Source organism: Eleginops maclovinus, chromosome 12 (assembly GCF_036324505.1).
Source record: "Eleginops maclovinus isolate JMC-PN-2008 ecotype Puerto Natales chromosome 12, JC_Emac_rtc_rv5, whole genome shotgun sequence".
NCBI classification, from domain to species: domain Eukaryota; kingdom Metazoa; phylum Chordata; class Actinopteri; order Perciformes; family Eleginopidae; genus Eleginops; species Eleginops maclovinus.
The window spans coordinates 13,593,003-13,603,669 of record NC_086360.1 but is presented as its reverse complement, the minus strand read 5'-3'; the positions used below and the strand labels follow the sequence as shown (position 1 = coordinate 13,603,669).

General features: G+C 40.7%; 2 protein-coding genes across 2 annotated transcripts; one reads left to right on the top strand and one right to left on the bottom strand.

The window, feature by feature from the left end:
* Window positions 1–101: 101 nt before the first annotated feature.
* LOC134873526 (intracellular hyaluronan-binding protein 4-like) lies at window positions 102–3,789 on the bottom strand. Its single transcript, XM_063897199.1, has 8 exons — window positions 3,396–3,789; window positions 2,681–2,825; window positions 2,221–2,364; window positions 2,056–2,127; window positions 1,888–1,971; window positions 1,103–1,274; window positions 689–881; window positions 102–319 (listed from the first exon to the last, which is right to left on the bottom strand). Coding segments are annotated over exons 1-8 (1,176 nt in total). The 5' UTR covers window positions 3,760–3,789; the 3' UTR covers window positions 102–317.
* A 1,642-nt stretch (window positions 3,790–5,431) lies between these two features.
* On the top strand, window positions 5,432–10,610 carry znf367 (zinc finger protein 367). The gene is made up of 5 exons (XM_063898307.1): window positions 5,432–5,983; window positions 6,864–7,014; window positions 7,294–7,413; window positions 7,774–7,912; window positions 8,052–10,610. Exons 1-5 carry the CDS (start codon window positions 5,705–5,707, stop codon window positions 8,308–8,310), a joined length of 948 nt encoding a protein of 315 aa, XP_063754377.1. The 5' UTR covers window positions 5,432–5,704; the 3' UTR covers window positions 8,311–10,610.
* The last annotated feature ends 57 nt before the right edge of the window (window positions 10,611–10,667 follow it).

Here is a 10,667-nt window from a genome sequence, read left to right as displayed (position 1 = left end):
CTTTTAAGCAGAGTTAAAAAAGACACCGGTCCATTTACCCAAACCTGACATTTCAAGTAATCACAGCATGGAATTCTCAATACAAAAAAACAGCACCAAGATAAACTTGCAAAAACATTTATTCTCCAAATGCTGAACAGTGCAACAGAACAAAATCAAGTAGAATAAAACCCCAACCTTAACAGTTAAGACATTAAGTGTTCTTTCTTAACATTGTTAAGTGCAACCAATATTCCCCACAGGAGAAGTGAATTCAGTTATCTTCCTGCACATAGTGCTGGGAAGTCTTCTGGGTCATCTGGGTTAGGAGCCAGATACTCTCCTAGTGGGAGAACAAAAATTGTACACATGAATGACATTTTATAAAAAATTAAAAAATGTTAACGATTGCTAATGTTTTTATATTTGATCTCCAAATGCGAGTATATTGACTCATGTTTTTTCTGTGTTTAAAGTCAAACAAATAAGCCAAGATTACAGAGCTTTAAAAATGGAGCATCTACGTATGAAAAGAAAAGTCTTACCATTAGCCCCCCCCCCCAAAAAAAAATGCTTTACTAAAATCAAGCACACCAAAATGTTTAGTTATTAAAAGCATTTGAAAAAAAAATGTGCCGGTGTTTTTCCACTGGGGATCCTACATTTAGTGTCTTAAGATTCTCATTAAGCCAAATAAAGAGTCAAGAACATACCCTCTCCAACACAGGTTTAGCTCTTTCTGGGCGAGTAGCCGGGCCACCTCGTGCTCCCCTTCCTCGACCCCCACGACTGGGACGTCCAAGACTCCCAAAATTAATGTCCAGAAGGGAGGTGATGTCATTCACGGACCTACGCAGGAAGTGGCTGTCATCCTCCACTTCTTCAAGGGTCCCCTCTATGATCTGAAGGTTGGAGGCCAACGGTAGATAAAGTCCAAAACCTTTAATTCGACGTTAACATCTCTAACATCCTAAATGGGGTGAACGCTTAGTCTAATTTTTTTTGAGAATGCTCATTTTTACAGTGGAAAGTTACTGCTAGATGAAGCTTACAATGTTGTTTAAACCGTGTACAAGTCAGTCCTCATCACCGCTCCAGTGTAATCAGGGCTTTATACTCTCACCTCAACATGCTTTGACTTGTGGATAACCTTGGCTTTGGTGGGAATCTGGTCCTCTCCTTTGCGGATATTAAAATCCGCCTTGGGACGACTTGTCTCCTGCAGGGCCCTCCACTCGTCCAGGGTCATCTCCACGGCAACCTGGACCACCATCTCTCCATCGTCTTCTTCCGCGCTACGATTTGGGACAAACTACATCTGTCAGTCCACTTTATTTGTACATTTTTACACCTTTACATTTAATGAAAAACTTCCAAATACAGGCTTTCATTTGAAAGAAATTTAAAACACAGGCAATTGTACATATTCTTTGGGCAGTTATTTAAACACCTGGTTACTGAACCTGCCCACTAACAATGAATACACAAAATATGAAGATGGCAGGAGACTTTGTATTTTCCATACACACAAAGAAACTTGATAAACCTGGCTTTACAAACACATTTGATTGTCAAATGTAATATGTATGGCACTGTGTTGAAGCAGAAAAGGCAACTTTTATGCAAAAAAGTTAAAGATACGTGACTAATTATGCCTGTGATTGTAGTGGTAAATGATCCAAATGCCAAGTAAAACCTTTAACATATTCCATTTTACTTTGGTCTAACCATCAATTGCTTCCTTTAAATTTCTAGATGCAAAAACACAAGAGGCATGATGTGTGAAACAATGTTGCCCCTATTTTAGCCTAGTAAACCGGCTCTCTTGACTGTTAAAAATTAGCTACTAAACCAGGATATGTGGCACTGATTTAATTTATAGGAAAGCTGTTTGTGTGCTTTACTTACCGAATCTGATTCTCATCATCTGCATGTTTGTGGGATTCATCCGATTTGACCATAGCATCAGGGGTTACTTCCATTAATTCATTTCTGAAAAGAGATTCCACAAACTAAGATATCTGAATTGTGCACAAGACTGAGTTGTTATTTTATATGTTAATGAAATTCACTTACCCTGCAGTTTCTTCAGCACTGCCCCAGTTCCAGGGTCCTCTGCCTCCTCGCTTTTCCTCAGGAGAGATACCTCTGCAAAGAATGTTAAAAACAAAATTATTAAAAACACTGCCAATAAGCCTTACTGGAGTAAACTAGAATGCGGCATGAACAAAAAAGGCTTACGTTCCGCTGTGTCGATCGTAACCTCTCTTGCCCCTCGGGTTGAAGTTTTCGGACATCCTGGAGTACCCTCCTCCACCTCTCGCTTCTCTTCTACCTCTGAAGCCCCCTCTGCCCGCAGGGTCAGAGTCTGTATTATAGTAAGGCCTGGGGAAAATTCAAAACAAAAAAACTAAATTCACACCTTTGACTTAAATTACATTAGAGTGGGTATATTGAATAAAACAAGGGTGCTTTTCATTACACATTTAGTTTTATTGCCAAGTTTAAAAAGACAATCACATTATTTCTTTTTTCAATCTTTACTTGGCTAGGAGAAATTGGATTAAAAATTGCCTTCATGCGATAAATGCATGCACTTGACTTGTGAGTAAATACTTTTTATTACAGTAGTGTAAAAACCAAAGATGAGAAGACGAACCAATAGAGAGTTCAGTTTTAGCCTCATCTGGAGAACACGTACTTAGGGATGGAAAATTCCTGTGGGTGCCCCTCTTGGTTGGCCCAGCGCTCCCCAAAAGTAGCCCTCTTTGTGCTCTTCTGGGCCTCCCCTCGACCATACCCACTCTCAGTTACTGGTCCAGGACGTGCCTGCTGCTGCTGACGGACTGAAAAAGATAAAGCGATATAAAGTGCCGTTCAATTGTGTTGCCTTTCTCACTTTTCTTTGTTTGCCAATTCTATGAAAATCTAAATTACTAAAGAGTTGAGCAGCCAAATTAAGTAAATCACCCTTGTTTGAAACTACTAATAAAAAGAATCCCCACATATTAGTATAAATCAGTACAGTGTGTGTTACATCTTCTGGTAAATTCTTTAAAAAAGGGAAACAAAAGACCAAGAGACCTTAGTTGAAGGGAGTAATTGCATCATAACCAAACAAGTTGGCTTGTCGTTGTCGACTGATTCATATACCAGATAAAGTATGCATATCTGTACAGTTTTAAATGTGCTACACAAAGAAAATATCACGGGGATTTAGATACCAAGTTGAAACCCAGCCTGACAGCAACAACATGTGCTTAACCCCCACTGACGTTGCACAAAATCAGCAGCTGACAAAGCAATGCAAACTGGATGGTCAAGATTGGACTACCCGAGTTAGAAAAACTAGCAGCTCTCGGAAGCCTTTGGATTTGGGCCTGTTGAATGATAACGCAGACAGGAGTTAAGCTAACCTGGAGCTGTGTCGGGACCATCCGGAGCAACAGGGACGCGTCTGTCCTTCTGGGATTCTTTCTGGCCAGGTTTCTTCGGCTTGGCTTTCTTCTCCTCGTTTTCCTTCTTTTTCTTCTTGGCCTTCTCAATTTCTGCTTTAGCGATTAAGTCGAACGGGTCAGCATCGTCATCCAGGAGATCCCCATACCTGTTCGCAACAGCGCAACCAAAGGCTTCCGGGAGCATTTTAGCCTGTGTGTGATGAGAAAAGCTGATTCCCTCCTCCTCAAGCTGTACACATGTCTTGCAATTACCACTCAGAAAAAACACGGTTTCTCGTACAGAACAGACCTGCAGACAGTGCTTTGCTGTTTCAGTGAACATCCAGCCAATGCCTGCAGCAGTGTGTCGACACATTTAAATGTTTGCAGGTGTGCAGACGAGCAACACCACGCCCCGTGCTCATCAATGCTGATTGCATGGACTGTGTTGCTGTTCAAAATGGCACAGAATGCAAAGTATAAAGGAATTGTATATGAACAGCTCTGAAATTAAGAGACCACTGCAAAATGATCAGTTGGTCTGGTTTTACTATTTATAGGTATGTTTTTAAAATGTAAAATTTGTTTTCACTTTATTCTATAAACTACTGGCAATATTTATCTATGTTGGAATTCAACAGACACTAAAATGGAATGGCTGCCATACATGTAAAGATTGAGATTTGAGAAGAGTGTTCTCTTTTTCTCCAGAGCTGTAATCTATTATCCCCCCAACATTATAGTATTTTATTTGTAACTGGTAAGTAATAGCTGTGTCACCAGCCATCGGTATGTTTAACCCCATCTAGTGGTCAGAGTGGAAATTACAAGTCAATGGTGTCAACCTAAAGTCTCCAGGGGTACAATGGGGTTTGGGAACACAATCATATTTATTTCACTGTTACAGTATTAAAACTGTACATTTAAGGGAATACTAAGAGTATAGCATAAAAGGCTTTTAAATACAGTTTTACGGGCAGTTCGATTACACCTATGCATGCTTTTTAAATACACATTGTACATTGCAGTAGGGTAATTTTAATTTGTAAGATTAGTTTGAATCAGTGAAAGACAGACAGACAGACAGACAGACAGACAGACAGACAGACAGACAGACAGACAGACAGACAGACAGACAGACAGACAGACAGACAGACAGACAGACAGACAGACATCAAAGATACAAATAAAGCCAAACATACTGGCATTATTAGTGGTAACAGCTCAAGACACTATTACTTTACACTTTATATTCGTTAAATAGCCTCCTTTATGTATATATATGCTTTGGTGTTACATCTAAAATAAAATGAAAGTCATATTATACCAGTTAATCAAAAAGTGATTGCATCATAAATGAAAGTCTTGGTGCACTGATTTAGAGCACATGTGTGTAGATAGACCTTATTTTCATGTAATTAAATCTATTTGAAAACATAAGATGTTCTGATTTAGTTTGGGTAAACAGGGAAAAGTTGTGACTAAACTATTATTTTTCCTAAATGTAACACTAAAACCGTTTTACTTTCAATCACACTTAGTTTCTATTTCTTTTTCTCTTAAACAGTACCCCCTTTGTTCAAGTATTTCCGCCCTGATTACGTAACTTTGGCGCCTCTGAGCCACAGATCCTTTCCCTTTAAATTGAGCAAAAATGTAATAACATAAACAGACTCCCCAGCGCGGGAAAGAGCCATCTGCTCCTCCGCGATGTAAAATTAACCGCCCTTCACTCTCATTGGCTCCGTCGTGGCCGAAACCTGCGTTCTGCTAGACTTGATTGGCCAATACTGCTGTCAGCATGCAAAAGCGCGCGTCAAGTGTTTAAATCTCATTGGCTAAAAACGTCGCGACCAATCTTTTTACGAAGAACGATCCCTCTTGTTCTTATTTGCCCACTCGCCGGATCCAAATGGGTGCTGCCATTGGTTACTTTTGACATGTGGGGTCTGATCCATGCAGCTGATTGGCCAGTCAACTGCTCAGGCGCGATTTTGCAACGCGGGACAACGCTCCTGTGGGCGCACACAGGTCAGTTCAGACAACCCGCTGCGGCGAGTAGGAAAACTTACCATCATTTTTATATCCAACTGTATGCTGCGGATACTTCAAAGCGAACAACGGATACAATAACTTTATTTTCCTCTCCTGAAATGAAGGACATATTCACCCCAGATTGAACAGGCGATATCTTTATGACTTTCATTCATTCATTCTTTTAACTTATCACTTAGAGGTACAGCTTCTGCAGTTTTTCTTGCATTTACGGGAGTTTTGACACCCACAGGATGGCGGATAACAAGCACCCGCACGTTATTTTCTGTAACGACTCGCCAAAAAGAGTTTTGGTGTCTGTTATTAAGACCACACCGATCAAACCCAGGAGAGCAGAGGCCCTGACTCCGACAAGTCCCGGTTTCAGCGACTTCATGGTGTACCCGTGGAAATGGGGGGAGAACGCCCACAATGTGACTCTGAGCCCGGGCTCAGTCAGCGGCGCCTCTTCACCCACAGGAGCCAAGACTGCCAGAGAAGCGGACACGGAGCCTTCACCTGAGCAGATCAGGGTAGGTTTAACGTATTTAACCGTAAAGTTACTCGGGACAACGTGGAGTATGGCACATGCAGTTACACAAACGAAAAGCTATTTAAATGCCTTTCACTTAGTTATTGCTCTTTTGGATATATGCTGACGACACTGTGATAGCCTACATCAATTTATGGTTGTATCAGCACTTAAAATATGTTTAACTGTTTGTAATAACAGCAACTTTAGGAAAAAGAGCGTAGCCTGTATGCAAAATGATGTTGACATATTTTTAAGACATGAACTATTCTAAACTGAGTGACCTTAACACGCTATAGAGGTAAGTAACTGTTCATTTCTACTTTAAAGTAGATGAAACTGTGTTGAGAGTTAGTCTTAACATGGCCGGCGCTGAGAGTCATTTAAAAAATCGCCCGCGCAATAGGGTGTGACATGGTGGATTTTAAATCCCAGTTACTTCCTGATTATGGAGCAGCTGCTCATACATGACGTCTAGTCGCGCGCCAAAAATGTAACCGGATGTGAATGTATTATATTAGACAAACGTGCATCCTGTTACAATGTAACACGTGAGCACCTTATTTTACATCCATGTTGAGCACAGCTAATGAAAGTCATACGAGGTTTCATTGTATGAAATAGTGTACAACTGCAGTGTTATATATTAGTGTTATAATTAATGAATAATTATAGATCCATATATGTAATAAAACGGTTATCTACATGATATGCCAGTTAAAATATATTTCTGAATATTAATTATATTTTTTCAATGTATGCAATCATAAATTAATGTATACAAATTATTTTCTGCATTTTCTTAAGGCTGATGTTTATTATAGAAATAAGTACCTAGTGGTCGTGCTAAAGCTAACAATTCTTTGTATTATTGCTTTCAGGATGGCATCCGCAGAGGGCGTCCCCGGGCTGACACTGTCCGAGAGCTCATCAATGAGGGGGAGAGTTCAGCCAGTCGTATTCGCTGTAACATCTGCAACCGCGTGTTTCCAAGAGAAAAGTCTCTGCAGGCTCACAAGAGGACACACACAGGTGCGAGAGACCGAATGATGGGTGCACTGGACATAGCACTGCATTATTACATGACTAATGTTATGACAAGTCATTTTATGTTCGAGAAGACAGGTGCCTTGTACAATTACATATTGTGTTACATTCAAGCACCTATTCTTAACTTTCAGGCTTAAGTGTTCTCATTTTAAAGTAGGGGCTGTATGTGTGTATCATATAAGTAGCACTGTGTAATAATTTGACCTTAAACGTTAACTATGACAATGCTGTTGTCTTAACAATACACCTATTTCCCCCCAGGAGAGAGGCCCTACCTGTGTGACTACCCAAACTGTGGGAAGGCGTTTGTGCAGAGTGGTCAGCTGAAGACCCACCAGCGGCTGCACACTGGGGAGAAACCCTTTGTCTGCTCGGAGAAAGGTGGGTTTGTGGATTTTTATAAAAGACCTCTCATTATCAAAGTGCGGTTGTTCTGCTAAAAGAAACCAAGTCAAAGTTTTAGGACCTTTCACTTTTGGATAAATGTAGGTACTTTCCAGTGGCATGCTCGATTAGTTTGTCTGACTGGGGTTTTGAACTGTCTGCGTTATATTTAAAGCTTTGGAAAGCACCACAGTATTGTTAACACTAATTCTTTTGGCAACAAAGAAAAAATGCTTCGCAAAACTGTGACAGCCCTTATAAACCACAATAGGTCATACATTGTGCATCCTAACTATTCTAAAATCACAGAGAAACATGGCCTCTAACGACATGCACTACCTGCTTCTCTCTTTGCAGCATGTGGCAATCGGTTCACACATGCCAACCGTCACTGTCCCAAGCATCCTTACTCCCGTCTGAAGCGAGAGGAACCAAAGGAGGAGCAGGGGAAGGCTCAGTCTGTGGATAACAAGGCTGTGGCTGAATGGCTGGCAAAGTAAGTGACTATACTGAGCAGACAGAACCTGTGTTGAATCAGGAGCCACTGTTTAAAAAAAGTATGCACAGAAGAACTTCTATTGTGCTTTTATTCATATTGTTCTTTGTATGTTAATATATATTTTCTGTCGTTGTAGGTACTGGCAAACCCGTGAGCAGCGTGCCCCCACAACCACCAAGGGGAAGCCACAGGGCAAGTCCAGAGCAGAGGACCAGGAGCAGCAGGACCCTATGGAGTTCCTCCAGTCCGATGAAGAGAACGGGGAGGATGAAGAGATGGCAGAGGAGGAGAAGGGGAGCCAGGGAGGAGCCGCCAAGCGCCGCCTCCAGGAGCAGCGAGAGCGTCTCCATGGTGCTCTGGCACTTATTGATCTGGCCAACAACCTGTCTGCCTGAACCCCTACCCACTTCCTGATCCCTGACATTCCCTGTCTCCATTCCCAGCCCGCCTTCCTGCAGTATGTGCTGTATCTAGAAGTGTTCATGAATGCAGATCAATGACTAGTTTAGTTTATTCTACCAAGTCGTGAAATCAGACTTTGAGAACGAGCTGAACTAGCCTGAGATCAGTGTTTTGCACAGCATCATCTATCGTCACAGCACCAGGAAGGCACAAGCTAAAGCACCTTATTCAGCTTCCATTTATCCTTTTAGGCTGCTATAATTGTAGATTTGACTATATGAAGAATGTTTTCTTTCTCCTGTCTTCTAAAGGCAAAGGAAGAGTACCTATTATGTAGGGATGCACCGATACATCGGCGAGACATCGGCATCGGTCGATGTTAGTCCTATTTACCACAATCGGCACATCGGTAAAATAAGGTGACATCACCGATGGCAGTCGCCGATGTTTATATTTTGCTACGTGACCGGGATAAGTCGCATTAGCCTCGTTATTTTTAAATCTGACGGACCAAATCTGAAGTCAGGGCATCATTTTAAAGGATTAGAACAGTGACTAGGTCTCCCGTAACTTTAAAGTCATTCGGTGGGGGGGAGGGGCGTCTCCTCTCCTCTGTGAGGAGCTGCTGCTGCACGCTGCGCATGCTGCAGGACTTCTGCATTTTAGCAATCGGTGCATCCCTACTATTATGTTTTAATTTGTTTTGTTTGCACTTTGATGGTAACGAGTTCTTTGAGTGTTTTGTGAGTGTAACAGAGTGTGAATGATTGATGTATAAATGGATTAAGCTCAGATGGACAGAGTGATACAGGGTGTGGTCAAACATAGGACTTGTTAAAGTTCCATTCCAACTGTCAGATGGCCTCGCATCATGCTCCCAGGTTTCATCTCTAGCATTGTACGCAAGCTTTCTCTTCCTCTGATTACAGCGGTGGTGGTAGAAAGCGACTGAGAAAGGTTCATTTTAAGCATCACCTAGACAGCATGCTCTTAGAAGTGAGTGTATGTGGACTAAAGGAGACAAAACAAGTCAGGGGGGCTCTATAGTCTGGCAATTGGTTCATTTTTATATGCGATAAGATGGGACCATTGCAAGCCTAATCCAGAGGTCTTTAAAAACATCCATACTTTGACAGCTTTACCACTTCATCATGATTCACACAAATTCGTATTCAATTAACATTACCAGAGACACACAGGAAGTTCACCTGGAGCCATTTCTAGTCTTCTAACATATTCAGTTAAGCAATTGTCAATCATTAGAGGTCGAGAGTACCTCTAATGCCATATTTTCATTGGAACAGATGTTTACCTTCAACAGTAAAATCAGCAGACCTAAAGTTGATTCCACGCAGATGGGAGATATTTCACGTCACCTTTTATATTAAAGGGGGACAGACCAGATGTTATATGGGCATAGAAACATAGTGTTGCATCTATGTCATCTCATTTCAAAAGATTAAGTTATGATATATTTATTTCACCATATTTTTTTTTTACTGGCTAACAATTTGTTTAACTTTGATAGCCTTGAAATCTTTTGACATGTAAAGGGAAATATTGTGGCACCAGAGAAAACTGTAAACCTTTAAAATCCATTTAGGTTTGTCACATACATTCAGGCACCCCATTTTACTTAGCACTTGCACCCCTATTTGAGTATTGGATTAAGCTTGCAATGCACTGAAAATTTGATTTGTCGTACGAGTCCAAAAAGATGGCACTTGTTTTTGATGAACTGATTTTTGTAGTGCTTGGTGTTTTAATTTTCTTTCTTTTTTGAAACAACACTACATCCTTAGACACTGTATGAAGCCTCTCATAACTGCCCTGTCAACAAACGGTCACTGTGTGTAGCTGTGATGTTTGAATCTTAGTCTGATTTACAAATGGCCTTAGTGGAGTTACGGTAAAACTGGAAGGCAGGTTCATTGTTGATAATCAAAACACCAAATGATTTATTTGTACCCCATTATAGTATATTTTGAAGCATTTCTAACCCTTAGTCTATTTTGTGGTTTGAGAAGATTATGGCATTGATTTAATATATACACCTTTTGTTTGTTAGAATGTTGAGTGTGCACAATTTACGAAGAGCTTTGAAGTTAATTTTTAGTTTAAGTTGTTGTTCTCCCCTAACATCCTCCAATGATTTTAGCATGTAAAGAGTGATCCTGCTTGCTTGGTAGACATTTTATTACACATTTAAAAGGTAATATTTCTCTGACAGGCTGTCCACACTGTTATATATTTGTTGGTTTTAAATAAACGTTCACTGAACCTGAACCCAGAATGGATTTCGATCTCAATTTATTTATTTGATTTATTTTATCATGATTTCTTGGGAAAT

Coding starts and splice junctions, on each gene's coding strand:
- znf367 (XM_063898307.1), top strand. CDS start 5,705: ATGGCGGATAACAAGCACCCGCACGTTATTTTCTGTAACGACTCGCCA. Junction 5,984..6,863: donor CTTCACCTGAGCAGATCAGG/GTAGGTTTAACG, acceptor TATTGCTTTCAG/GATGGCATCCGCAGAGGGCG. Junction 7,414..7,773: donor CTTTGTCTGCTCGGAGAAAG/GTGGGTTTGTGG, acceptor CTCTCTTTGCAG/CATGTGGCAATCGGTTCACA.
- LOC134873526 (XM_063897199.1), bottom strand. CDS start 3,759: ATGTTCACTGAAACAGCAAAGCACTGTCTGCAGGTCTGTTCTGTACGA. Junction 2,365..2,680: donor CAGGAATTTTCCATCCCTAA/GTACGTGTTCTC, acceptor AATTTTCCCCAG/GCCTTACTATAATACAGACT. Junction 1,972..2,055: donor AGTGCTGAAGAAACTGCAGG/GTAAGTGAATTT, acceptor ATCTCTTTTCAG/AAATGAATTAATGGAAGTAA.